Source organism: Triturus cristatus, chromosome 4_1 (assembly GCF_964204655.1).
Source record: "Triturus cristatus chromosome 4_1, aTriCri1.1, whole genome shotgun sequence".
Taxonomy (NCBI): Eukaryota; Metazoa; Chordata; class Amphibia; order Caudata; family Salamandridae; genus Triturus; species Triturus cristatus.
This window is the reverse complement of record NC_140585.1, coordinates 479139086-479165568: the sequence shown is the minus strand read 5'-3', so window position 1 is coordinate 479165568 and position 26483 is coordinate 479139086. Positions and strand designations below refer to the sequence as shown.

General features: G+C 44.6%; 1 protein-coding gene across 3 annotated transcripts in view; it reads left to right on the top strand.

Annotated features, from left to right (window-relative positions):
• Nucleotides 1-26483, top strand: part of PLCZ1 (phospholipase C zeta 1) — a 1132435-nt gene that overhangs the window by 138789 nt on the left and 967163 nt on the right. For all 3 annotated transcript variants that reach the window (XM_085652690.1, XM_085652689.1, XM_085652688.1), the window contains exon 2: nt 17878-18118. In XM_085652690.1, coding sequence (XP_085508816.1) covers nt 17878-18118 — 241 coding nt within the window. The remainder of the gene's footprint in view (nt 1-17877; nt 18119-26483) is intronic.

The window sequence follows — 26483 nt, the reverse complement described above, 5'->3', positions numbered from 1 at the left end:
AAGAGCTGAGGAAATATATAGTCAACATTACCACACTTCATGAAGAAACTGCAATTTTGGCAGAAGAGAATGTGTGGGAAAAGATTGGAAAAGGATTTGGACATGTGGGAAGCTGGTTTGCAGATTTAGGGAAGGGAATTCTTGGATATGTGCTGAAGCCAATTTTGATTGTGGTGGTTTGTGTGATTTGTTTGTGGGGACTTCTGAGAGCGTACAAGTGGTACCGAGGAAACAGACCTGAGAGGATTCTCAGGGGATATGAAAGACGAATGGCGCATATGCAGGATAATCAGTACCAAGATCTGAAAAGAATGGAGGGTTTCCGACACAATGGAATGGTTACCACCTCTGTATAGATGGATTTGTATGATTACAAGTTGTCATCAAAGGGGGGAACTGATAGAGCGTTGCAGATGCGAAAATTGTAGGGGTGCACCATATTCTTTGTTAGTCAGCACCCGCATGTAAAGGAGCATGTTATCCAAGAATAATGGAAATGTATTCAATGAATTAGGATAGTAGAAATGTAAACAGGCCTCAAGAGAAGAGAAAGGCCATCAGTTATTCTGAAATGCATTGATATATATGTAAATGCCTAGTATAGAAATGTCGTGCATTAAGAGACATTAAGCCATGTTAGAAGGAGGAATAAGGTAATTCTCTCAAAGTATGAGACGAATAATTAGAATTGTTAATGGTAGAGCGTTTAGTTTGAGGCCTAACCATGTATGTGAGAGAAGGCCTTCGTTTATTTTAGCCATGTTTTATTAAGACGGTAGGATATTAGCAAAGCTTAAAATACAGTGCATTGTGAAACCTCATGATGTTAGGGGTTTTTTCCTATTCAGCATTTGGCTGCAGGTACAAGGCCATCTAGCTCGTTAGTTAGAATGAGTCTTTGTTCGAATGGAATGGAGACAGAAGGAGTAGACATGAAGGGAGTGGATTGGAATGTAAAATTGCAACTCCTGGTACAGAGAAGGCCTGGGACCCAAGGTCGAATTCGTGGAAGGAAGATGAAAGGATCCAAATGGAAATTTACTGAAGAAAGAGGCTGCCTGAAGGGGTGTGCTGAAGGGCGTGTACCGCTTTTTGGGGTTTTGTATTAGGGACAGAGCCCCGTGGGTTGAGCAGACGAGACTTAGGAGAGGGACGGAAAGGAGCAATATAGATCGAGCTCTCAAATGGTGAAGACTTCTTAGGAAGTTTCACCGCTGACACCCTTTTATGCGATCCTCACCTGGAAGAGAATGTTAAGTAGGTATGTCACCTTAAAGTAGAGTAGGGACAGAATTGATTTGATTGATGACTTTAAATTTTGATATCACGATTGCCATAGGGTACTTGATGCTCTTGGAAGGTGTAATCCTGTTTATTTTCAGTCGTATGCAAATACTTCGCAGACTAGCATTTGTATTAATCCCCATATATCTTTTGTGCTTGGTATTGAGGTGCCTATATATTCAGATGTTTTTGCTGATAATAAAAGGTCAACCTCCCAGATTATGAGTCTTCTTTTCTGAGATGTCCAATTGTGGTAAATACGATTTGATAATTGTGATTCTTCCCTCTACGCTATTCTGCAAGTAAAAAGATCCTGGCGACCTAAGTAGGTTCTTGTAAGTAATTAGACGAGTTCAAGAACCGGTGTTCCCAGCATACTTGCATGATCATGCTGGTGACGCATAGCATGAAGTTTCATACCGAGGCATGCATCACCACACAGGCGCACGTAGACCTCATTCAGATTTTTTTGCAATGCTATTCAGCATTCACAATACATTTATTTTTATTTTTGCTGATGCTGAACAGCATCTGCAAAAAACATGCAAAAACCCATTAGCCCAAAGTCAATACCTATTGTTTTGCCAATAAATATTTTATTTGTTAGTGTCCTCTGCCAATTGTTGTCAACTTTGCCTTTCCTAGTTAATTAAAGATATAACGTAAGTATGTAAGAAGACCAACTATGGGGCTAATAATGATGTCTCTGGGACTGACACCGATGGCACATCAGTGTCGGTCCCGCCAATATCTGAAGCAGCGGTCTCACCGTCTCATTACAATGCTGTCGGTCTGACCGCATGTGAGAGGAACCAACCGCAGTGGTTCTGATGGGCTCAAGGAGTATTTACCCCTACAATGAGGGCAGTGCCTGCTTAGGCACCGCCATAGGGATTACAATAGCCCTTTCCGACGGCCTTTCAATGGTAGTCCGACCACCATTGTAAGGCTATCAGATATGGACTTTGGGTTCCTCTGCAGCCTCCACTATGAGGCCAGGGGGCACCACAGGAGCCCCCACATACATCCATGCCCCATGTGGCATGCCCCGTCATGCTTAAAAACATGCCTTTTTCAGGCTGCAGAACAACCCTCAATGCCAAAATGCATGTTTCCAACTGCCTCCACGGTAGTCGAATCCTAATAAGACAGTCAGGACTGCCGACTACCTGTCAGAGAGTTCCTTTACCGCACCAATGCCAATCGGATGCTCATCCGATCAGCATCGTAATTAGGGCCTAAGTTCATGATAACTCCATTTTAAATATATCATTTAAAAAGTTACTGATTTAATGTACCACTGTATCATGAGGGTCAGAATTGGTAAATTAGGAGACTCTTCCTTTTAATGCTATTCAGAGTACATGCTGACTTGTTGTTTAAGGGATGAGCCCTATATCACATATTGGATGTGTGTATGAGAATATAAAATGATTATTTAGTATTGAAATGTGTTTTAATATTGAAAAAGTTGATGGCAGTGTTAATAATGATACATTCCTATGTAAGAACAAAATCACATCTCAATTATGGAATCACCCTCCATGAACTCTGTCAACCCCGACTCAGAAACATGTTGTCAGGCAGGCACTGAGACCTAGGCTAGAGGGTATTTTTTGACAGATCACATGGCAGACAAATGAGTAAACAGTAAACTCAGATCAATCACACAGAGGCAAAGCAACACCACACTGGTCCAGGGAGACTGGCCCCAATAAAGCACACATGGCCAAAGGGGTAGGTGCATTTCCAAATCACCAAAATGTCAAATGCCACACAAAATTAAGAAAACACAGCCAATCAGGACACAGCACACACAGTACATGCAGTGATCACACACCCCTCATTCCGCACATCTGGATAGGTTACCCACGGGCCCCCATTGAGTCCACGCAAGATCGAGGCCCTCCTGTATTTATTATCAGGGGCATTATTTATGACTCCAAAGACAAGGCCTGCATTCTTTACCTAAGAAGCATAGATGAAAAATGTTATGATATCCAAAGAAATGCATAAAACCTTGTTCAGATCAATTTTACTTAGGGACAGTCCTCAGACCAGCTTCAGAAGGCTGAAGTGTTTAATTAAACCAACTGCTCCTGTTTTGCCAAACTTGACTTGACTTTTGTTTATTCAAGCTTGGTTTATATTTGAGAAAAATTGTGGCAAGCCAAATTGGAGTGATTGGTGCCTCGGACCCAACTGCAGCCAAAGGAAGGGGACCTCACCCAGACAGATTCACATTTGCGCAGCAAGGAAGGTAAGCAGACACCACAATTGATTATAAGTTCTGCTGAATTCATGAGGTGGAGCTCCATCCTGAAGCAGCCGTCACAGTGGGTAAGAGACCACATCAGATCCTTATTCCCGGCATTTAGTGTATGGCAAACTAGGAAGAAGCGTAAAACCTTAACCTGACCTGCCAGTGACAGAAATCTGGCATGCTACCTATTTTATGTGTCCAAATTGAGTAGTCCAAAGGTAGCCTTGGAGGCGTTATTCAGAGGTCCCCTTTTTAGGTCTCGCCTGAGCTATCGCGTAAGCGATGCTCTGTGAGACTTATTGAGAGGGCTCCAAAAAGTGCTACCAGGCCAGCCTAGCGATACAGTGCATGTGCGCGGGCGCTTGACGCGATTACTTTCACTTTGGCAGCCGCTTTGATGTTTGATCGCAATCGATCACTTTCACGGACGTGCAATGCTTGTCTGAATGGCCTTCTGTTACTACATCAGATCTTCGCCATTTAGTTCCACCCTTGCTTTTTCACCATCACTCATATCGAGCCAAATTACACTTACTTGATGACCTTTACTTACCCCTCACCTACAATATATTAGATTTACTCCACAGCTCTTTTCTCACTTTACCTACGAGGTCATTTCATTCCTTACTCATGCGGCCCGTTTCACATATTTGCATTGTCTCGTCATCCGATTATTATCAGACGCAAATGTCACCCTTCTCCGATAACTTTACTTTTTCTCCCCACCCAAATAAAATTATATTATTATCTAATTTTGTTTGGCTACAATTTTAGACCTATTTTGTTTGGTGTAATTAATCACATCTCCTTTTTCACAAATCTGACTGCAGCCTCGAACCGCTCTAGCAGGTCCAATGACCTGACACTTTTACGATCTTCTGCCTTGTGCCGTCTGTTTTTGTTCTTTTCCAGTATCCGTGTGATAATAAATAACACGGTGGGAGCTGCTGCCAGCTTGTCAGACTGCATTTTACCCGCCTCATAGAAGAAGCACCTACTCACGTTTCCGGATTATCGATTGTAAGTACTTGTGACTTTTTCTGTCCCTACATCAGCGCTCGGACTTTACCTTGCCACATGACGCTTACTCACCCCCACCTGGAGACTTGTTAACTCCTTAACCTGTGTTCTTTGTCTTGCGCCTGCATTTAGGCATCAATGCAGTTCTTCGCCCATTTCACTTAAGAGACACATTTTATCTTAATCCCATGCCGCCCAATTATTATAATCAGCTAGTTATAGTTCCTCAATTTCGGACGCATAATTCTCCATCTCTTGCGAACTGCACGCTGCTAATTATACCTTCCCTAAAGGGACGCAATGATACCTCTCAACCAATTTATTGAATGCGTGGCTGCCACTGGGCCTAGCAATTGCCCCTCCTTGAACACCCCGTGTAATCTCACATAGGTTCGCCGTTTTCACTCCCATCAGATCCCGCCTTTTTCTTTTCATCCCTACTGGCTATCTTTGTGACTCCTTGGCTCACACGCTGACTTTCATACTTCACAGGTATTAACACAACCAACGCAAAGAGACTCATCTGGTAAATTGAATTCAATTTATGCCGGAAATAACACTAAGCACGTGATGTTAGGAAATTTTTAACAACTGTTATTTCGTATGTCCTTGATGAGGTCCATACAGAATGTATAGACAATGATGATTTGAAATAATTCACCATCTGTAGAATTTTTTCTTGCTAGGCTCCACGCTACCCTAAATGTCAACATTACTTGTTTTTTTCTTTTTAAGTTACCTCCATGTGACATGACTGGAATGTATATAATCTATTTATGACAAAACCGAACATAACTGTAATTTGATTGTTTTTACAAATGCATAACAATTATTTGTACTCACGAGTGTTCATGTACCCACCTGAGGAGTCTTACGCTTTCTCAATTATCTCTAGTATTTATATGCCCATTTGTTTGCTCACCTGTGACCCACTCTGATATGTCGTAACCTTTCTGTTTTTCATTTCATTTCTATTCTAAAAATATTCTCCTCAATCACAATATGTTCTACTGGGTGCAACTTACAATTCTAAAATCCTTCTTTTTCTTTTTTCTACCCATTTCTCTCCACTTTATCCCTTTACTTTTCTTTCTTCTTCCTTCTCCTTTCCTCTATCACCTGTGTATGACTCACTCTCTGATCTCTTTCTGTCTGTTCACTACCCTAAAAATATATAAATATATATATATATGCTGATGTCTCACATACTCGTATTTGCATCACTTCATTCTGTATTCTCACATCTCTTTCTCTCCGCCTTCTACTGTGTATGACTTATCTGTTGATCTCTCTCTTTCCTTTCACTACCCTATAATTGTATCATTTCACTGTTTTTTAAAATCAGCCTTGAGAAGCCCTGGCCTGCCGGCCTGTGGGCAAAACACGTGTCGGCTGTTCATTTGTTTTCTACACATGACTTTAAATAACAAACATTGGCATAGCCAATAGGTCTCGCCTTTGGTACCTTATAAGTGTTTAGCCATGCAACACTTGATGTTGTTGCACCAAGGATATTGTGCTGCAATACTAAATACTTATAAGGTCCCAAAAGCGAGACCTATTGGCTATGCCAATGCTTGTTTCATTGGTCAGCAGGCTAGAAAAGGTGAATATGGTTTGTTGCTTGGACCACTGGGCGTGATACAGATGGTACGCTTGTCCCCTGCGTGTGATACAGGATTGAGGCTTCATTGCTTGGACCACTGGGTGTGATACAGATGGTGCTCATGGGCCCTGGGTATGCTATAGGGATGGCACCTCAATTTAATTTTTTGTCTAAGAGTATTTTCTCAGTCCTGCCAATTTCTTAACACTGTTGGTATCTGAAAGAAGTGAGAACTGTTATTAGCTTGGACCGCTGGGAATGACATACATGGTACGCTTGGCTCCTGGGTGTGATACAGGGTGCAATTTGGACATTAAGGAACAATATTTGGATCTGGGAGAGTAGGTGTAGCTTGTGTTTGGCCAAGACGGGCCTGTGGTTTTTTGAGCTATTCCTTTTTCTTCACCAATGTTTTTATTATCTTTGTCCTAGAGCCAATATTGACAGACTATCAGGCTCACTTAACCCTGTGTAGTGCACAGAGCTTCCCCTGGTCACAGGACAGCACAGGTCCCAGTAAGAGGGTTAATGGCAGAGACCATGAAACCTGAGGAAGCCATAACCAATTTCCTGGATACGTTAAGGGAGCGATAGGGACAAGAGACAGGTCTGCCATGGACTGATATGGGCTCACAAGTCACATTCTTTTATAATATTCTCAAAAAGGGGCTGCTCACCGAGGTACAAAGCAGATTGGACAGCGTAGAGAGCTCAATAACAAACCCTGGTGGGAGATACAGGCCAACATATTGCACTAAAACAAAAAGAAACAAGAGAAGGATAGGGGAAAACGAGAGCAAGCCCAGAGAGACCCCGCTAAGTTGGTCCTACACATATTGAAAAAAAAAACGCCCTTGAGGGGGCCGCATTGGCTGCGAGTGTTCAGATGGCTCCAGTCTTAAAGGGGGCTCCACTGCAAAAAATGCAGACGGGTTTCAACATAGATATAACAACAGAGGTCAGGGTGGTTGGCAGCAACCAGACCTTAGGGAATGTTACTATTGTCAAAGAATGGGCCACATGGCAGAGAGATGCTGGCTTAAAGCATACTACGAACAGTGGCTGATTAGCCAGGGCTAGTACGCACAAAATCTCCATCCACTAGACCAAGCCCAGGGAAACCTGAATGCACCCTACAGCGGCTGCCAGTTGCAAGGAGGTCAGTCAGCCACCACACCACCACTAGGGGTGGGCGCAATTTGCGTAATCGCGTTACGCAAATCTCCGCGAAACGGTAAAAAATCTCCGCGAACATGCAGAAATTCCGCGAACACGCGGAATTGCATGTTCGCGATGCTTTTTTCCTGTTCACAGTTGCTGTTTGCGTGCTCGGGGAGAAATATCTCGCGAACACGCAGTTGGAGAACGCGAACAAGAAAAAATTTCGCGAAGTCACGGAAAGCAGAATTTTGGGCAATTTCGCGTTCTCCGCGGAACGCGAAATTACCGAAATTCCGCAAATTCCGCGAGCGGAACGGAATTTACCGCCCAGGCCTAACCACCACAACTTGAATCAGATAGTTGGACAAACATGTGGCAAAAGCAACAATAGACAGTGAAAACAGACCAACAGGGACTGGGGCCACAATCACCACAGGGAGGAGTAACTGACTGGAGAGGCAATGCCTTAACACAAATTCAGACCCCAAATGTGAGCTAGGCTAACGACCCCAATGCATACCACCCATTTCACCCACACCTCAAAATTTGCTGTAACAAAATTCAAAAGAAGGACGAAGGAGACAACATTAGGAATTCAAGCTTTTACTTTAGTTCAGGAATTCAGGGCTGCTGCATGTACTTTGTCGATCGGGTATCCTCACAGGAAGCTGCCATTCATGGGGTGCCTGCAGGAGCCTGGGTCCCACACTACTGCTGATTGCCCAGGACTGGCTGGCTTACCACACCCCAGGGGAAGGGAAGTTGACAAGGGGGACAGGGCAGCTCCCAGACTAGTCCTTAAAACCAGGCATGCATGTCCCCGTAGTCAAATACAATTGGGACAGATATCTATTACCAGAAAGAAAGGACTCCATCCAGCCCAAGACCATAATTCCTTCTTGGCGTATGGTCCCGCAGCTCCTCCCCCCCAAAAAAAACTAGCAGCCTCCAGCCAAATGTAAAACGATACCAAAGGGGATGATGGACGGAGCGCTTGAGCAAATCCAACAGTCACCCCCAGTCAACTGATCTGGGTTTAATCCATCATCATTCTTTAGCTCACTCCACCACCCCAGTTCAGACATGGCCATATGCAGCTATCCTGGCTGAAGAGGGTTGTAACCCCGAAACCGGTCCTAGGATGCTTGGTCCTGGTCCAGGGAGGACCTGGCTTGGCAGTTCGGGCTGGACTGTTCCCATGAGGCACAGGGTCAAGACTGATTTGCATATGGCTGGGTTCAAACTGGAATGGCATGGTGAGCAAAAAAACGATGGATGTAGGCCCAGATCTCTGTACTGGGGTGAATGAATGACATTGTTCTGCATTCTGTCCATCAACTGTTGTTTTTACATTTGTCACCCCCGAGTGGGACGGGTATGCTCAGACGTGAGTCCCGTGCTCTCCATGCCACTGGAATCAAGCTATTCTAGCTGAAGAGGGGTGAAACCCCAAAACCGGTCCTAGGATGCTTGGTTCCGGTCCAGGGAGGACCTGGTTTGGCAGTACGGGCTGGACTGTTCCCAATGGCACAGGGTCAAGACTGATTTGCATATGGCTGGGTTCAAACTGGAATGGCATGGTGAGCAAAAAAAGATGGATTTAGGCCAAGATCTCTGTACTGGGGTAAATGTCTGACATTGTTCTGCATTCTGTCCATCAACTGTTGTTAGGTCTCGCGAGCCAAAGGCTCGAAGAGACATTTTATAACTGAGCTTTTCAAAGTGCTGCCGTGGCCTAAAGCTACAGTGCACGTGAACGTGCACGCGCGCAGCCGGCAATCACTGCTGCGCGCGCACCACTCGCGTGCTTGCCACACAGCGCTCCCGTCCAAGCGATCGCGATCACTTTTGCTTTGATCGCGATCGCTATTACTTTCGTTTTCGGCCGCACTGCCGAATGCTTGTTTAATTAGCCATTCACTTTTTTCTTTTATTGTGACAAGCACGCATGTGGCGTGTGCTTTAAAATATCAGCATTAGTTATTTACTCGTGCACGACTCTCCCTTGCTTTTTTTTTATTAGCCATTAACTTTGTGGTTTACGCACTTTGTCAATTTCTTTTTCTTTTTTTTTTTAATTCTCCCACGGGGCAAGGCAACATTAGCTGTTTCTTCCTCTTTTGTTATGTTCAACAGTTTTCCTCCATTTCACTTTCACAATCCCTAGCTTCCTCAAATTTGCACACTCATTGGCAAGTTAAGATCTCTCTCTGCCCTCGGAAGAAACGCGTAGACTTTCAGTTCGTGCTTGCGCCGCCCCTTTTCGAGTTCGAGCGCCACGTGCATTTGTTAATTAGTGCGTTCATGCCCGTAGCGGCATGTGACCAGCGCTTGATTTCTTTTACTGCTTTTCCCCCCTTGTATTCCCACAAGAGCCTCTCCCTCCTACCTGCTTCAAAATCAGCCTCAGCCAGAGCGTCCTCCGGCACACTCGCCGCAATCTTTGCCTCATTCCAAATTCCTCTCCCGGGGCAGATCGTGCTTGTGATGCCCCTGCCGCATCGGACGGGAATCCGTGCAACTGCTCGCTGCCCCTTTTCGAGTTCGTGCGCAGCACGGGACCAGCACAACTCCGGGGAGTCCCGAATCGATTTACCTACGGCCACTACCTCTGCCGCCAACTCCTCCAGCTCCAAAGCCACCGTGATGGTGAACACAGACCCTCTGGCAATCCTCTCCCTACCGTAAGTAATTCCAACTAGTTTCAGGTTATCTTCTGATCTTTCACATGCCCACCCACATTTCTCTTTCTCTTAGCAACATCCTCCTCCTTTCCTTCATTTATCACTTTAACGTTAACATTATCATTAACCAATGACTAGGCACTAACATTGCATAGTACATAGAAATGGTTATTACACTCAATAATTGGATCATCCAGGGCCTGAGTCTGTTGCTCAACTCTGCTCATAGTTCCAGGATATAATGTATCGATTTCCTGCTGGTCTTTATGCTTGGCACAGCTCCTGTCTTTCCCAGTCGCCATAGGTCTCGCCTTTGGGACCTTATAAGTGTTTAGCCATGCAACACTTGATGTTGTTGCACCAAGGATATTGTGATGGATAACTAAACACTTATAAGGTCCCAAAGGCGAGACCTATTGGCTATGCCAATGCTTGTTTTTGCATTTGTCACCACGAGTGGGACGGGTATGCTCAGACGTGAGTCCCATGCTCTCCATGCCACTAGAATCAAGCTATCCTGGCTGAAGAGGGGTGAAACCCCGAAACTAGTCCTAGGATGCTTGGTTCCGGTCCAGGGAGGACCTGGCTTGGCAGTTCGGGCTGTACTGTTACCATGAGGCACAGGGTCAAGACTGATTTGCGTATGGCTGGGTTCAAACTGGAATGGCATGGTCAGCAAAAAACAGTGGATTTAGACCCAGATCTCTGTACTGGGGTGATGTATGACATTGTTCTGCATTCTGTCCATCAACTGTTGTTTTTGCATTTGCCACCCCGAGTGGGATGGGTATGCTCAGACGTGAGTCCCGTGCTCTCCATGCCACTGGAATCAAGCTATCCTGGCTGAAGAGGGGTGAAACCCTGAAACCGGTCCTAGGATGCTTGGTTCCGGTCAGGGAGGACCTGGCTTGGCAGTTCGGGCTGGACTATTCCCATGAGGCACAGGGTCAAGACTGATTTGCGTATGGCTGGGTTCAAACTGGAATGGCATGGTGAGCAAAAAAACAATGGATTTAGGCCCAGATCTCTGTACTGGGGTGAATGTATGACATTGTTCTGCATTCTGTCCATCAACTGTTGTTTTTACATTTGTCACCCCCGAGTGGGACGGGTATGCTCAGACGTGAGTCCCGTGCTCTCCATGCCACTGGAATCAAGCTATTCTAGCTGAAGAGGGGTGAAACCCCAAAACCGGTCCTAGGATGCTTGGTTCCGGTCCAGGGAGGACCTGGTTTGGCAGTACGGGCTGGACTGTTCCCAATGGCACAGGGTCAAGACTGATTTGCATATGGCTGGGTTCAAACTGGAATGGCATGGTGAGCAAAAAAAGATGGATTTAGGCCAAGATCTCTGTACTGGGGTAAATGTCTGACATTGTTCTGCATTCTGTCCATCAACTGTTGTTAGGTCTCGCGAGCCAAAGGCTCGAAGAGACATTTTATAACTGAGCTTTTCAAAGTGCTGCCGTGGCCTAAAGCTACAGTGCACGTGAACGTGCACGCGCGCAGCCGGCAATCACTGCTGCGCGCGCACCACTCGCGTGCTTGCCACACAGCGCTCCCGTCCAAGCGATCGCGATCACTTTTGCTTTGATCGCGATCGCTATTACTTTCGTTTTCGGCCGCACTGCCGAATGCTTGTTTAATTAGCCATTCACTTTTTTCTTTTATTGTGACAAGCACGCATGTGGCGTGTGCTTTAAAATATCAGCATTAGTTATTTACTCGTGCACGACTCTCCCTTGCTTTTTTTTTATTAGCCATTAACTTTGTGGTTTACGCACTTTGTCAATTTCTTTTTCTTTTTTTTTTTAATTCTCCCACGGGGCAAGGCAACATTAGCTGTTTCTTCCTCTTTTGTTATGTTCAACAGTTTTCCTCCATTTCACTTTCACAATCCCTAGCTTCCTCAAATTTGCACACTCATTGGCAAGTTAAGATCTCTCTCTGCCCTCGGAAGAAACGCGTAGACTTTCAGTTCGTGCTTGCGCCGCCCCTTTTCGAGTTCGAGCGCCACGTGCATTTGTTAATTAGTGCGTTCATGCCCGTAGCGGCATGTGACCAGCGCTTGATTTCTTTTACTGCTTTTCCCCCCTTGTATTCCCACAAGAGCCTCTCCCTCCTACCTGCTTCAAAATCAGCCTCAGCCAGAGCGTCCTCCGGCACACTCGCCGCAATCTTTGCCTCATTCCAAATTCCTCTCCCGGGGCAGATCGTGCTTGTGATGCCCCTGCCGCATCGGACGGGAATCCGTGCAACTGCTCGCTGCCCCTTTTCGAGTTCGTGCGCAGCACGGGACCAGCACAACTCCGGGGAGTCCCGAATCGATTTACCTACGGCCACTACCTCTGCCGCCAACTCCTCCAGCTCCAAAGCCACCGTGATGGTGAACACAGACCCTCTGGCAATCCTCTCCCTACCGTAAGTAATTCCAACTAGTTTCAGGTTATCTTCTGATCTTTCACATGCCCACCCACATTTCTCTTTCTCTTAGCAACATCCTCCTCCTTTCCTTCATTTATCACTTTAACGTTAACATTATCATTAACCAATGACTAGGCACTAACATTGCATAGTACATAGAAATGGTTATTACACTCAATAATTGGATCATCCAGGGCCTGAGTCTGTTGCTCAACTCTGCTCATAGTTCCAGGATATAATGTATCGATTTCCTGCTGGTCTTTATGCTTGGCACAGCTCCTGTCTTTCCCAGTCGCCATAGGTCTCGCCTTTGGGACCTTATAAGTGTTTAGCCATGCAACACTTGATGTTGTTGCACCAAGGATATTGTGATGGATAACTAAACACTTATAAGGTCCCAAAGGCGAGACCTATTGGCTATGCCAATGCTTGTTTTTGCATTTGTCACCACGAGTGGGACGGGTATGCTCAGACGTGAGTCCCATGCTCTCCATGCCACTAGAATCAAGCTATCCTGGCTGAAGAGGGGTGAAACCCCGAAACTAGTCCTAGGATGCTTGGTTCCGGTCCAGGGAGGACCTGGCTTGGCAGTTCGGGCTGTACTGTTACCATGAGGCACAGGGTCAAGACTGATTTGCGTATGGCTGGGTTCAAACTGGAATGGCATGGTCAGCAAAAAACAGTGGATTTAGACCCAGATCTCTGTACTGGGGTGATGTATGACATTGTTCTGCATTCTGTCCATCAACTGTTGTTTTTGCATTTGCCACCCCGAGTGGGATGGGTATGCTCAGACGTGAGTCCCGTGCTCTCCATGCCACTGGAATCAAGCTATCCTGGCTGAAGAGGGGTGAAACCCTGAAACCGGTCCTAGGATGCTTGGTTCCGGTCCAGGGAGGACCTGGCTTGGCAGTTCGGGCTGGACTATTCCCATGAGGCACAGGGTCAAGACTGATTTGCGTATGGCTGGGTTCAAACTGGAATGGCATGGTGAGCAAAAAAACAATGGATTTAGGCCCAGATCTCTGTACTGGGGTGAATGTATGACATTGTTCTGCATTCTGTCCATCAACTGTTGTTTTTGCATCCAGCCAAATGAATGCACCCTTTTAGTTCTAAAATGAAGCTGTCCTCCAGTGTAGGGAGCCAGGTTTCCCATATAATTGGGATAGTAAAGAGCCCATAACCTCCACAGCACGCACACAACTCTCCATGCAGCAATATTTTTCCTTCCTTTCGCTCAGGTTATCCAAATATCCATATTCTGTTTACCGGGTTATACCCCTTTTAAATAACGAAAGAAGCGTGCCGCTGGTTAGAAGTCCCTAGCAACGACTGGGAACCGCAGGTCCAAATACCCAGATAAAGACATAGTCCGAGGGAGAGGGGAGGTGCCAGGAAGGAGGGGTCCACAAAGGCCATCATAGCTTCCAGAATTTGTTTACCCCTGTATCAGGGCTAACAATCAGCCAACAAGCAAGGCCTTACATACAAAAGAGAAAGCAGTAAGCCCAAATCTCAAATAAGGCAAAACAACAGGTGCAGGAGTACATGAGGGCCATGGAACAGCTTTCTGGCCACCTCCATTTTCATGAAAAATGACACAGATCATGTGAGATCTAGGGAGGCACCCAAAAGACCAATGAAAAAAGCCCAAAATAGCCCAAAAGAAGTCTCTAGAAAAAGTGTGCAGCCAAGACACCTGGTGCAACGAAGGTCACGTTGCACAAGGCAGGCCAGGGACTAGATGGGTACACATGTGTCCTCAGGGCACATTGCAACCACAAACAGGGCTCAAATAGCTACATGTCCTCTCATTACACTTCTCCTCATGCATGTGTATGTCAAAAGACACTGCCAATAGCACCTCCATGCACACACTAGGAGAGAAGGGCTGGTGACGCCCATAGAACCCTAGCTAAAATTGATTCTATTGTAATGTTCATGAGATCACCCTGTAAAAATTCTTCCTCAGTATGTCATCCAGTCAGGTACGGAGAGGGAGTAGGCCTAACAACTCATAAAAAGCTGAAGCATACCATAACAATACCCACTCTTTGACATAAACCAAATAGATACCCCGACTGGGGCCACCTTCAGGTGCATCAATAAAATTGTGTGAATGTAGTTTGCCGAACACACCCCTATGGTAAAGCACAGGAACCCCAAAGAAACTGATTAACCTCGGTACATGCAATAATGCACTGTTTTCTGAACTAACCAATGAACATAGCTCTTATCCCACAAGTCGGCAATCAAATGTCCAAGAGCACCACCTTTTCAGTGGCCACAACAGCACCCTGACAGGATGTACAGTGTGCTAATTGAGAACTACGAACTGTCCCAAGAGCTTTATGTCTCAACATTTTTATACTAAAGAATCTCCTAATGACCAGAGGACTACAGACACCTTCCCTGGATTCATCCCACGATCTGCAATGTTCCAGAAGTTATGTATTGTTGCACTTCTATGTACCCCCTGTTTACTATGGGGGTTGCTGCATCCATTCATCACCAAAGATCTGCCTAGTCAAAAGGACTTCACCCAGGAACTATTACAGTGCTTGCGTAGGTACCTCTCACATATCACCTGCAATTACAGCAAACCCAACCCTAGCATCCGCATGAATTACATAGTGCCCTTTTACACAGCACATAGCATCAGCACATGACTGCTGTCCGCTCCAAGCCAACAGCAAGGTCACGTTACATTTGTTCACTGATACTGCATGTGGTAGGTGCAGATAGGCTATTTTTGTCCCAAAAAGTAACCCCCGAAAAAGCAAAATGCCTTTCTCACCTATACCTCTGTAGGATTAGGGCTAAAATACAAACCAACAAGGTAGAACCCCACAGAGCAGTAGTGACTCTGACCTGATACAAGACCAATCCAACAACACTGTACCTTTTCACCAAACCTAGTAACATTCAAACTGAGCTAGATAGGATGCGCAGGAGGCACACCATAGGGGAGGATACTCTTTTGCCCTGAGACTTCTCAGAGAAGAGAGTACATGGACATTTCTGCCCCTGCTTCCATCTGTGGTCCCAAGGTGACCCTTGGCATATCTAGGGTAGTCTTCTTTAATAGCAAATGGACCCTAGGCACGGAATTCCGATGTAGGGCCATCCATCTAGATGATACAAAGGGGAAATGAGTCACGTAGGAGAGGGTTTAATACCAGCTTAGATACCCCATGTTAGGCGATCTGCGACACCTAGGTGTGTGGATATACATGGCTAGAAGTGAAGGTGCAACCCCTAATTGCATGGAAACTTAAACTGATTTCCTTGTGTTTCAGAGGTAAAGAAAACATTCTACTGGACATGAATGCAAGTAGTGGTACAATCCTGCACATTTTGGATATGGAATGGGGCACCTCCACGCTGATATGTACCTTCTGGCAATGCGGCAAGTTTGCCTACACTCAGTTTGTCCCTGGATAGCATGGCCTCTGCTCCATCATCACTATACATACCCTGACCCAGGTCATTCCCAGAGAAGAACTGTTGGATTTGTACCAACACCCACTAAAGAAGAAGTTGACTGTGCTGCATTAGGCTTATGAAAAATTACTTCTGAATATTTTGGCTGGGCTGAGTACAAAGACATCACAGAAGAATTCAGACTGTTCTCTGATGCACCGATATCAGCTGGAGGGTCCATACCTTTCTTCACCTATAGATGAAAGCGAACACCCACTGGATGCAGATAACCAGGTGGGAATCGCTTAAGATGATGAACAGTACTGAGCTCGGTCTTAATTCGATCAAGGAAGAACTAAGAGACATCAACGTCATGGTGATGCAACATCGATATGTATTAGACTTAATGACCGTGATAGAGGAAGGGATGTGTGTCAAGATCAATGTGTCCTGCTGCAAGTTTATCCCAGGAAATGACATGTACAATAGGACTCTGACTATTGCCATCCAAGCACTGCACTGCTTACAAAGAGACATGCTTGAGGAGGGAGTTGCCCCTAAGCAGGAATGGGTCATGATCTGGTTTTCCTGGCTCCCCCGGTGGCTTTCTGGACTGTGCACATCATTCCTGCCTGTTTTCTTATTGCTATTGTTTTTGTGTGGTTTCCTGCAATTGGGGGTTTCCTGCTGCAAAACCGCAGTCCTCAAATTGGGTGAAATGCAACTACCTAGAAAAGTTCAAAACTGAAGAACTACAAATCCACAATAATTTGACCATCATGAAGTATGGGATGGATAGTGTCGTTGAAAATTCAACTAGAAACAGTTGTTGTTGGAAACAGCCGTGGCTCACACAGGTAAATGCGATAGGGCGGTGAGGTGGGTCGGGGGTGAGGTGAGCGGTAGTGGAGTCTGACATACGACGGCCCTTTGAAAACTAACTAAATCAATAAAAACACTTTCCTTGCGCTTGCAATGCAACAAACGCAAGGAAATTGCTTTTATTTATTTAGTTAGTTAGTTTTCAAAGTGCCGTCCTATGTCATAGTCTACTACCCCCACCCCGCCCGTCCCGCCTCAGCCTGCCTCTCCGCCCCCCAGCATTTACCTGTGTGAGCCGCGGCTGGTTGTAACTGTCGTTGTTGGTGTACGTTAAAGGACAGGAGTCTCCGCATGCGAATCATATTGGGACTTGTGATTTGACTTGAAAACCTGAGATTTGCCTGAAATTTGAGATGCTCTCTACCTGTAGTACGAAGCGTTCATATTTAGTTTAAAAAATAAACATTTCATGGGACACGTATTGGAATATCACGGAAAAATATCTAGCCACCTCCTATTTCATCTTTTGAACAATAAAGCACAAATAGCCAGAGGGGTGCGCCCATTCCCAAAACACTACAAAGTCAGATGCCACACAAAGTTAGGAACACACAGCCAACGAGGACACACCACACAGAGTACACACAGTGATCCCAAGCCCCTTATGGCAGGCATCTGGGCACGTTACCTACTGGCCCCAATTGTGTCCACGCAAGATCGAGGCCCACCTGCATTTGTTATCATGGGCCTTATTTATGACTCCAAAGACAAGGGCTGCATTCTTTACCTAAAAAGGATCAAAAGAGACATTTTATGATACCCAAAGAAATATATAAAAACTTTCTCGGATCAATTGCACTTTGAGACAATCCTCAGACTCGCTTCGGTAACTGTACTCCAGCCCAAAGCGTTTAATTAAACCAATTGTTCCTGTTTTGCCAAACGCCTCTTGTCTTTTGTTTCTTCAAGGTAAATTCATATTCAAGCAACATGTATATGTCACTTTACTAATCGCTAAGAGTCCCAAAGTGATTTCAGTAAATGACGTATAATAGATAATAACATGACAGTACAGAGTCCATGTTTGTGAATTAATTTGACATACAATTTGTTAGGCTGCACTGTATACTTAACACGAGTTTCCCTTGCAAAACAATTTAAAGTTAATTTAATTTTTTTGTATTGTAGGGTGTGGAACAGATACCTACAGCAACAAGTCGTATAACCAACAAACAAGGATTTCAAAGTATCTACGAAGCTCTTGTACACAGGAAAGAATTTCAGGACATATTTAAGCTACATTCAAAGGACGGTGAATATTTGTCACCATCAGAACTGCTTCAATTTCTCCAAAATGAACAATTTGACGATAATGCTTCCAGTGAAACTGCTCACGCCCTCATAAAAAAATATCAGACTGTCAAAAAAGGTATGGTCACAGCACAATGAATTTAAAGTATGCTAAATATTTTATTTATTTGGCCTGGGGTGCTAGCAGAAGAAGGAAGATAGATATTTGGGGCCATATTTACAATGAAAGAACGCAGTGCGTCGCTTCAAGCCATTTGGCTGCACCACGCTGCGTTACTTTTGGATCAAAGGGATATGTCATATTTACAACACTATGATGTATCCCTGAGCTCTCCCATGTGCTGGCGCACAATTGGCTGCCATGCGCCAACGCAGGCATCCTTGGACCATGGTGCAAGGGTACCTGCATTGCGGGATGCTTGTTTTTGAGCAGGAAGGAGAACAACAACAACAAGGAGAAATAAAAGTATTTCTCCTCGTTGCGCCTCCTTACGCCTGCCCTAAAGAGGCGTATGATTGTGACACATTCCCAGCTTTACGAAACATTGTAAATATAGAAATGCATCAGAATCCATGGGTATTGTGTGGACACACCCACATCAACACCCATGGAATGCCCCTTTTATGCAAGTGTTTCGTGAAAAGGGGCCGTATTTATAAGGACATGAAAAGCCACGCAGGTTGGATTTACGTCTACTTGTAAATATGGAGCACCATAATGTGCTGCCAGTGCATCACAAAAATTGTCAATATGCCCCTTCATTTAGAATGTACTCAATCTTTTCATTGAAGAAATAGGTACATTTGGATGCCAAGAACTGGAACTGAGGGAGAGTGTGGGAAAGGAAATTGATTACTTTTCTTGACCATATATGTTTTTTGCTCTTGTCAGAGAGCATTGATCAGGTAGTTAGTCACAATGAACTCTTAACATGACAAGTAATAAAGAGACCATGGTGTATTGATGAAGTATAGTGTGGTGCTGTGTGATGTCTTGTGCTATGGGTGATGTGTTGCTGATGGTAGTCATTTGTGTGGTGTGCTGTGGTGCTTAGTGGTGAAATGTAATTTGATGCAATGTTCAATGGTGCTTTGGTATAGCATGTTACTCCATGACATCATTCTGTGTTGGATATGTAATGTAATTCACAATGGTTAGGAGTGTAATAGTTTGCATTTGGATTGTGGAATATATTTTCGTATGATTAGTAATGGTCATTTGTGATTTGTTTCAACAGGGTGCAATGTTATGTGAGATGAAGTGTTGTAGATCGTGGTATTGTGCAATATGTACAGTTCTATTCAACAGTGTGATGTGGTTTTTCACAATGTAATAGTTTTGTGGTGTTGTAAAATGTAATTGTGGATGATGTGTTGCTTTGGGTTTGTAAGGGGTTTTGAAAGGAGTGGCATCTTGTAGTAAGGCATGATAGCTTTTAAGATGAGGTGCATTGTGACATCTAGACTGGCAGAATGTAGTATGGGCCACTATGTCCTGTTGGATACAGTATCAAGTGGTGTGCTACAGCATGTTGAATGTTGCAGTGGTATATGTTAGGGCAAAATGTGGTGTACTGTGATGTGGTATTTTGATAGTGTGATGATGTAACAGTATTGGATTATGTGAAGTGGGAGATGAAGGTGTGAAGCAATCACAAAAGGAAGAGACAAGGGAATGTGCCTTTTCTAACTCCCAATCCACAACTGATTACTCACTATAAAGAAAAGGACGTAAAAAACTAAAACGAGTGGTGGGCTATTGTACCCCAATCATTATGGGGGGTGGGTGTGGGAAAGAAATCGAATTTCTTAATACTGCTCTAACACACCTTACGGTGTCATGCTTTATCATTGGGCCACATCTGACGCCCTGGTGCAGACGAACACACTGAGCAGAGCGCTATTCTTTCGAGTGAAAAGTGGTGAGGAAAAAGAATATAAAGACAAATGACAAATGAGAGAGAAGGAAAAGAGTAGTTCCTTCAGGGATCAGAAAGTGCAAAACACAGAGAATAATGGTGAAACTATCTAAGGGGAACCAAGGTTTCTTTTATTTTTGGTCACCCACGATAAGATTAAAAATGCATATGATACATCGGGGGAATTAATACCCCTATATCCTCTTTGCAGGAACCAACATGTTTCGGCCTAAATGTATGGCCCCCAGGGGTCACGGCGGCCTTCGTCAGGATATTGATCCCTTAAGAAAAGTCTTGGTCTTAACCCGCATTCAGGTCTTAATCACTGGATAATCTCTGTATTTCCATTTATGCACTTGCATAGAGGAACAAAATAACTGTAAAATAAAAACAAAGAAAAAGCTAGTATTCAGATTCCCTTGTTATCTTCCCTGCACCAGAAATATCCCCAGTGTACTTAAAAAAGATATAAATTCTCACACATGTGTGGTTAGGATAAAGGACAATTGAGTTTCAGAAGTATTTATAATCCCCTAATTAGTTTGTGGCCAACATTCAATAAGTCAATGTAAATCAGTGTAGACCTGAAGCCACATCCTCTGCGTGGAAGCTAGTCACCAATTCGCCTCGTATGTGCATTAAGAATAGTAATTGCCCTCATTTCTTATCCGAGATTCACAGCTATTTGGGGAGGAGAGGAGAGATGAGTTGAGGCGTGGCATCCCTATGGCCTTGGGCCATTATGCCTGTGGGTATTTTAAGGCATGTTCCACCTCCATAAATGGCAAGAGTTTAGATATTAGCCTGAGATACCCATGGGAGCATATATCTCTAACAACCTGTAACACAGACAGAGTCATTTACCTTCTGAAGTGCCTGTGTGCCCTCCAATATGTGGGTATGACGACCCGCCAGGTGAAAACCCGCGTATTGGAACATATGAGCACGATACAGTGCGGTAAAACAAACACGAAACTAACCGCACATTTCAAGGACCAGGGGCACACAGAAAAATAATTAAGCTGCACTCTACTTGACAGACCCTTTATTCCACCAAACGCAGTTGACATTTCTAACTTCTTGCTAGTTAGAGAACAGCGGTGGGTAGATAGATTGAGAAGCTGCCATAGGGGTTTGAAAAATGGTATTCCATGGTTCCAATTGTTTGGGATTATGAATAAATAATGGAATATCCAACAGAAGTACATACATACATTGTAGCACGTTTCAATCTGAAGATTATAAAGATCAAAAGAGGTAAAGACAGTGAAATCTCAGAGCTTTTCCTAGCAAGAATCTTAAAAATAAAATGGGGTGTCAGAAACTAATGAGAGATGAAATATAATGAGCAAACAACGAAAGGTGATTAGCTCATATATCTGAATATTGCTGGAACATAAACACTACGACATTCAAAGATGGCCGCCATAGAGAATCGTGACAGATTGCACAATCAAGAACAGAGAGGTACACCAATAGGGCCACCAATTGTTTGGGATTTTAAATAAACAATAGAATACTCAACTGAAGTACATAATACACTATTGCACTTTTCAATCTTAAGAATAGGAAGATCAAAATAGGTAAAGAAAGTGAAATCCCGGAGCGTTCCCTAGTAAGGGAAATTAACAGACTGATGAGTCAGACACCAAGGAGAGATAAGATACAATAAGCAAAAAGGAAAGGCGACTAACTCTTTTATTAGAATATCGCTGGCACATACACACTGCGATATATAAAGATGACCACCATGGAGAATGGTGAGAGCCCGCAGAATCTAGAACAGAGCGGAACTTCAATATGGTCGCCGTAGAAAATGACAATGGGAGAGAAGAGTAGCAGTCTAGTGGCAAGAGCAAAAATATCATACGCTAGCGCGTTTACGCGGCACACTCACTAGGACACTTAAAAAGTGAGGAGAACAGAGCACCGGTATCGTCGTTGGACTCTGCGCGGGACGACCATGACCCGTAGATCATGGAGTAGTAAGTGAGGTATCGAGCATTTAATAAGGACATAGGTTTGGGCTACTGAACTCTGGGTGGTACATAACGGAGGTATGATCAATTCAGGAGGAATACAGATATAACAGGGTGAGCTTATGCCCGGAGAGAGGGAAAGATGTACCGAGCAGAGTACGGGCATATCTCAGTAGGTAGATACGAGTGGCCCTTTCATGGATATTGGGGCTATCTGTTGTTTTAGGAGCAGTAGGAACAGGGGTGTTGGAAATGGCCCTTTTTGCAGGGTTATCCTCAAACTTTTTGCTTCCTCCTCCTTTATTTTTTCTGACCCGTGGTTGTTGGCAATAGGACTCTGGGCACTTTTACCACTGCTGATCAGTGCTAAAGTGCATATGCTCTCTGTATAAATTGTTATGTTGATTGGTTATCCGAGTTTGGTATCTTTGTGTTCAGAATTTAATTATACATCTTTTTAGCAAGTTGGTTTTTAAATTCACTGTGTGAGAATAGCACTTTTTAGAAAGTAGCTATTCTCCTGTTTAACCTTCCTGTGTGCCTGTGTGCAGATTGGCTGACTGGTGTCATGTGATGGGCTAGGTGGCTCCAGGAGTCTGGATGAGTCAGCAGCAGGGTGAATAGGGAGATCTGCTTTAGATGGGTGGGAGGAGTAGCCCCTGGGTTTGAGTAGGGCTGCCTCTGCCAGCACAATGCTGGCTCCACCCACTGCTGGCCAGGCTGAGGACTCTGCCTCTGCTGGCACAAAGAAGGCTCCACCTCCTGCTGAGCGTCTAACGACCCTGCCCCTCACTCTGAAAGGAACCAGGTGCTCCAGGGCAGAGCACACCCAGGAACCGGTTTGAGCAGGGGAATCCCCCCACTGAAACAAAGAGAGACAAAGACTTGGAGGGGTATAAGAAGAGGACCCCAGACACCTAAACTTTAGATCACTTTGGAACTAGGAATGAACCTCTGCCAAGGAGAAAGCTGAAAAGAACTGAAGAGGAGAAGACAGCCTGCTTGCTGTTTTGCTTTGCTGCCAAGGCGAGGGGAAGGACTTTGCTGTGTCCCCTTCTTTTGATTCTGATCTCCAAGGGCCTGAGAAGAGCTGGCTCCCTGTTAAGAAGTCCCAGGAACAAAAGGACTTCACCACCAGCGCCCCTGGAACTCTGCTGAGGGAGTTCTGACCTGCCTTGGAGTGCTTGCCTAGTCTTGGGGCCTCAGGAGGTCGTTTTGCTGTGTTTTGGGAGCTGGAAAGCAGAAGCGTGAAAAAGAGTAACTGGTACCCAACGCATCATCCGATTGCGTGTCGCAAGAACGAGAGTGCGAGGAGAATTTCATTGCGGCGTCATCGCAGCACCCGGAGTCCCCGCATCGCCGAGTGCGTTGAGCATCGTTCCGGTGCGTGAAGATTCCTGACGCTGCGGGGGTCGTTGCAGAACCAGTTTGCAGGCTGCACCACTGCCGGTGCGTGAAAGTATCTAGTCGCTGCGTGTGTCGACGCAGAGTCCCGTCCCGTGACGAATCGAGGGTTGCGGCGCCAGAAGTCAACGCCGCGCACTGCGACGCATCGAGGGTTGCAGCGCCAAAAGTCCGCGCTGCGCCGCACATCGCGCCGCATCGAAGATCGTCGCATCATACCTGTGCGTGACACTTCCCCCTAAGAAACCTACGCAACGAAAGCCAAAGTCATCGCATCCTCCCCTACAGATCGGAGCCGGCACATCCACCTCTGCTGCGTTAAGCAGGGCTGCTGCAAAGCCTCCCCATGATCTCAGGAGTATCGCATCGCCTTTGCCATCTTCCTTGTTATAGCTTTTGGGAACCTTATCGCAACTACAGGTACTGTTGGGCACGAGAGTGTCGCATTTTGTGCATTGAGAGTTGCATTGTGCAGGACACTGACTTTTACATCCTGGAGTACTTCCTGCAAACTCTTGAACTATCTTTAAAGTAACCTTTTTAATTGTATGTTGGTTTTTCTGTAGTATTTGGTCTTGTGAAGTTTTTAGTAAAGATACCTTATTTTTCTAAAACTGGTGTGGAGTAAATTTGTGGTGTTTTCACTGTGTTACTGTGAGTGTTGGTACAAATACTGTACACATTGCCTTTGACAGCCTAGACTGCTCAGGCCAAGCTACCTAGAGGGTGAGCGGGGGTTATCTTAACAGTGTATCCCCCTTTCCCTGACTAGAAGCAAGGGTCCCTACTTGGACAGTGGTACCTACCCTGCCAACTAGAGACCCCCAGATCTAACAAGGGGACACAGAGTCTTCTTACGAGCATTTAATAATCACCAGAAGTATGAAGGCAGTTCTTTCTCCTGTATTCCCACAGAGTGTGACGATTTGATCACGGCCCCACAACGGTACTGGGTTCTGCAAATAGCTGTGAAACTCGGGTAAGAAATGAGGGCAATTACGATTCTTAATGCACATACGAGGTGAATTGGTGACTAGCTTCCACGCAGAGGATGTGGCTTCAGGTCTACACTGATATACATTGAATTATTGAATGTTGACCACAAACTAATCAGGGGGCTATAAATACTTCTGGAATTCAATTGTCCGTAATCCTAACCACATGTGTGTGAAAATTTATATATTTTTCCTCGCCACTTTTCACTCTTAAAAATAGAGCTCCGCTCAGTGTGTTGGTCTGCACCTGCGTGTCAGATGCGGCCCAATGATGAAGCATGACATCGTAAGGTGTGTGAGGGCAGTATTAAGAAATTAGATTTCTTTCCAACACCCACCCCCCATTAATGATTGGGGTACAATAGTCCCCTACTTGTTTTAGTTTTTTACGTCCTTTTCTTTATAGTGAGTAATCACATGAAGGTGTGATACTGCACGGTATTGTGTGATAAAGTATGATTCCACATGGTGTTATATTATCAGGTCTGTAATGATTTGGAGTCAGGCACTGTAATATAGGATGCTTTTGATATTACATCAAATGGTGTACTATGGTTTTTCTGGTAGGATGTGGTATGTTGTCATGCCCAATGGAGTTGTATGATCCAGATTATGTGATGTGTGTTGGGATATTGTAATGTTCTATTTTGTGTTGTGAGTGTGACATGGTGAAGTTCAGAATGGTGTGCTGTTTGGTACAGTGGGGAGTGTTCTAGTGATGTGTTGTTTTATGGGTTATCATAATAATAATAATCCTTTGTGTTATGCTGTGGTATAGCATAGTGTGCATTTGGTGTCATATGGAATTGATTTGTTGCGATGCGGAGGAGTGTAGACTAGCCTGATGGTCTTAGATATGTTTTTGTTCAGGATGAGAATGATGTGGTTTAATTTTGGGCTATTATATCATGAATTGTGTGAGGCACATTAGTGTGCTTTGGTGTTGTATGTCTGGGTACAGTGAGGTGTTATAAATTGTGCAATACAGTGATGTGTGAGATGATATAGTGTAGTGTGGGGTATGTGGTCTCAAATGGTGTGGTGTTGGGTAGTCTGAAGCATATCAGAATGGCTGTAGAGTGTGATGGGCATGAAGGGCTGGCTTTGTTTAAAAGGATCGAACCTGATGTTTCACAGGAGTTGAAAGCACCAATATCCAGCCTGGTACCGGATCTCTGGCTGTAGTACAGATGTGCAACAATAGTCCAGTGGGATGCATTCATGTTTAGCTTCAGTCTTACTTTCCAAGCAATGAGGGTATGAGAAATAAATTGATCGGAAAAAGAGTATAGGACAACCACTTAATTACATATAAATAAATATGTTGTCCAGAAACAATGGATAATTTATAGCAAACAAACGTACAAAAACGTACAGACCACACAGTGTTCAAGTGAAAACAAGATTTGTATACAATACAGTACACTACAAAACAAGGCACTAAAAGATTCCTGGATTCCTCTGGTTTTGGAAAGGTGAAGATACTATGTGCTTATCTGGTATCTCCTTGCATACATAAAAAACACTATAAAATGAAAACCCTAGGCAATTGATGTCGACATTTCTAACAGAAAGCAATTTATTGGTTCCCATCAGGACAAGTGCCATCTGACTAATGTTCCACCAGTGGTGTGGAGCAGAAAACAAACAATTTGCATCACTCAATGGTCATGGACTAAGAGGCGACGTACATGCAATGCCCTCTATTATGGTACACATCAGTTACATCATAACAATAGCAATCTGAAGCCTTTGTAGAAAAAAACTTTCAAGAAAACTGGGCTGCTAGACTGACCCACATCATGGCACAGAACTAGTGAGGACAGATGGGAGAGCCTTGAAAAGCTTGAGGTGCACAGCGGGACCAGCTAATCAGATTAGCGGCCTGGTTCCTTTGAGCTGGTTACTGCACTGGGTTGTCCATTCTGAGATATCTTTTCAAAGTGTATGTCCCTGAGCAGACATAGGTTGTAGGGAGACATGGATCAGAGAGCTGTTGAGATGGACTGTGTTACTATCATCCCATATATGATGAATATTGTGAGATGTCAAAAGCACTCATAATATGTAGATAGTTGGAACCCGCAGTGCTGGACGAAAATAAAACCCTCCATTGGCCATTGGCATGTGGCAGATCTCTTTTTCTTTCCATGACTGTTCAGTTGGTGATGGGTGATTTAATTCCG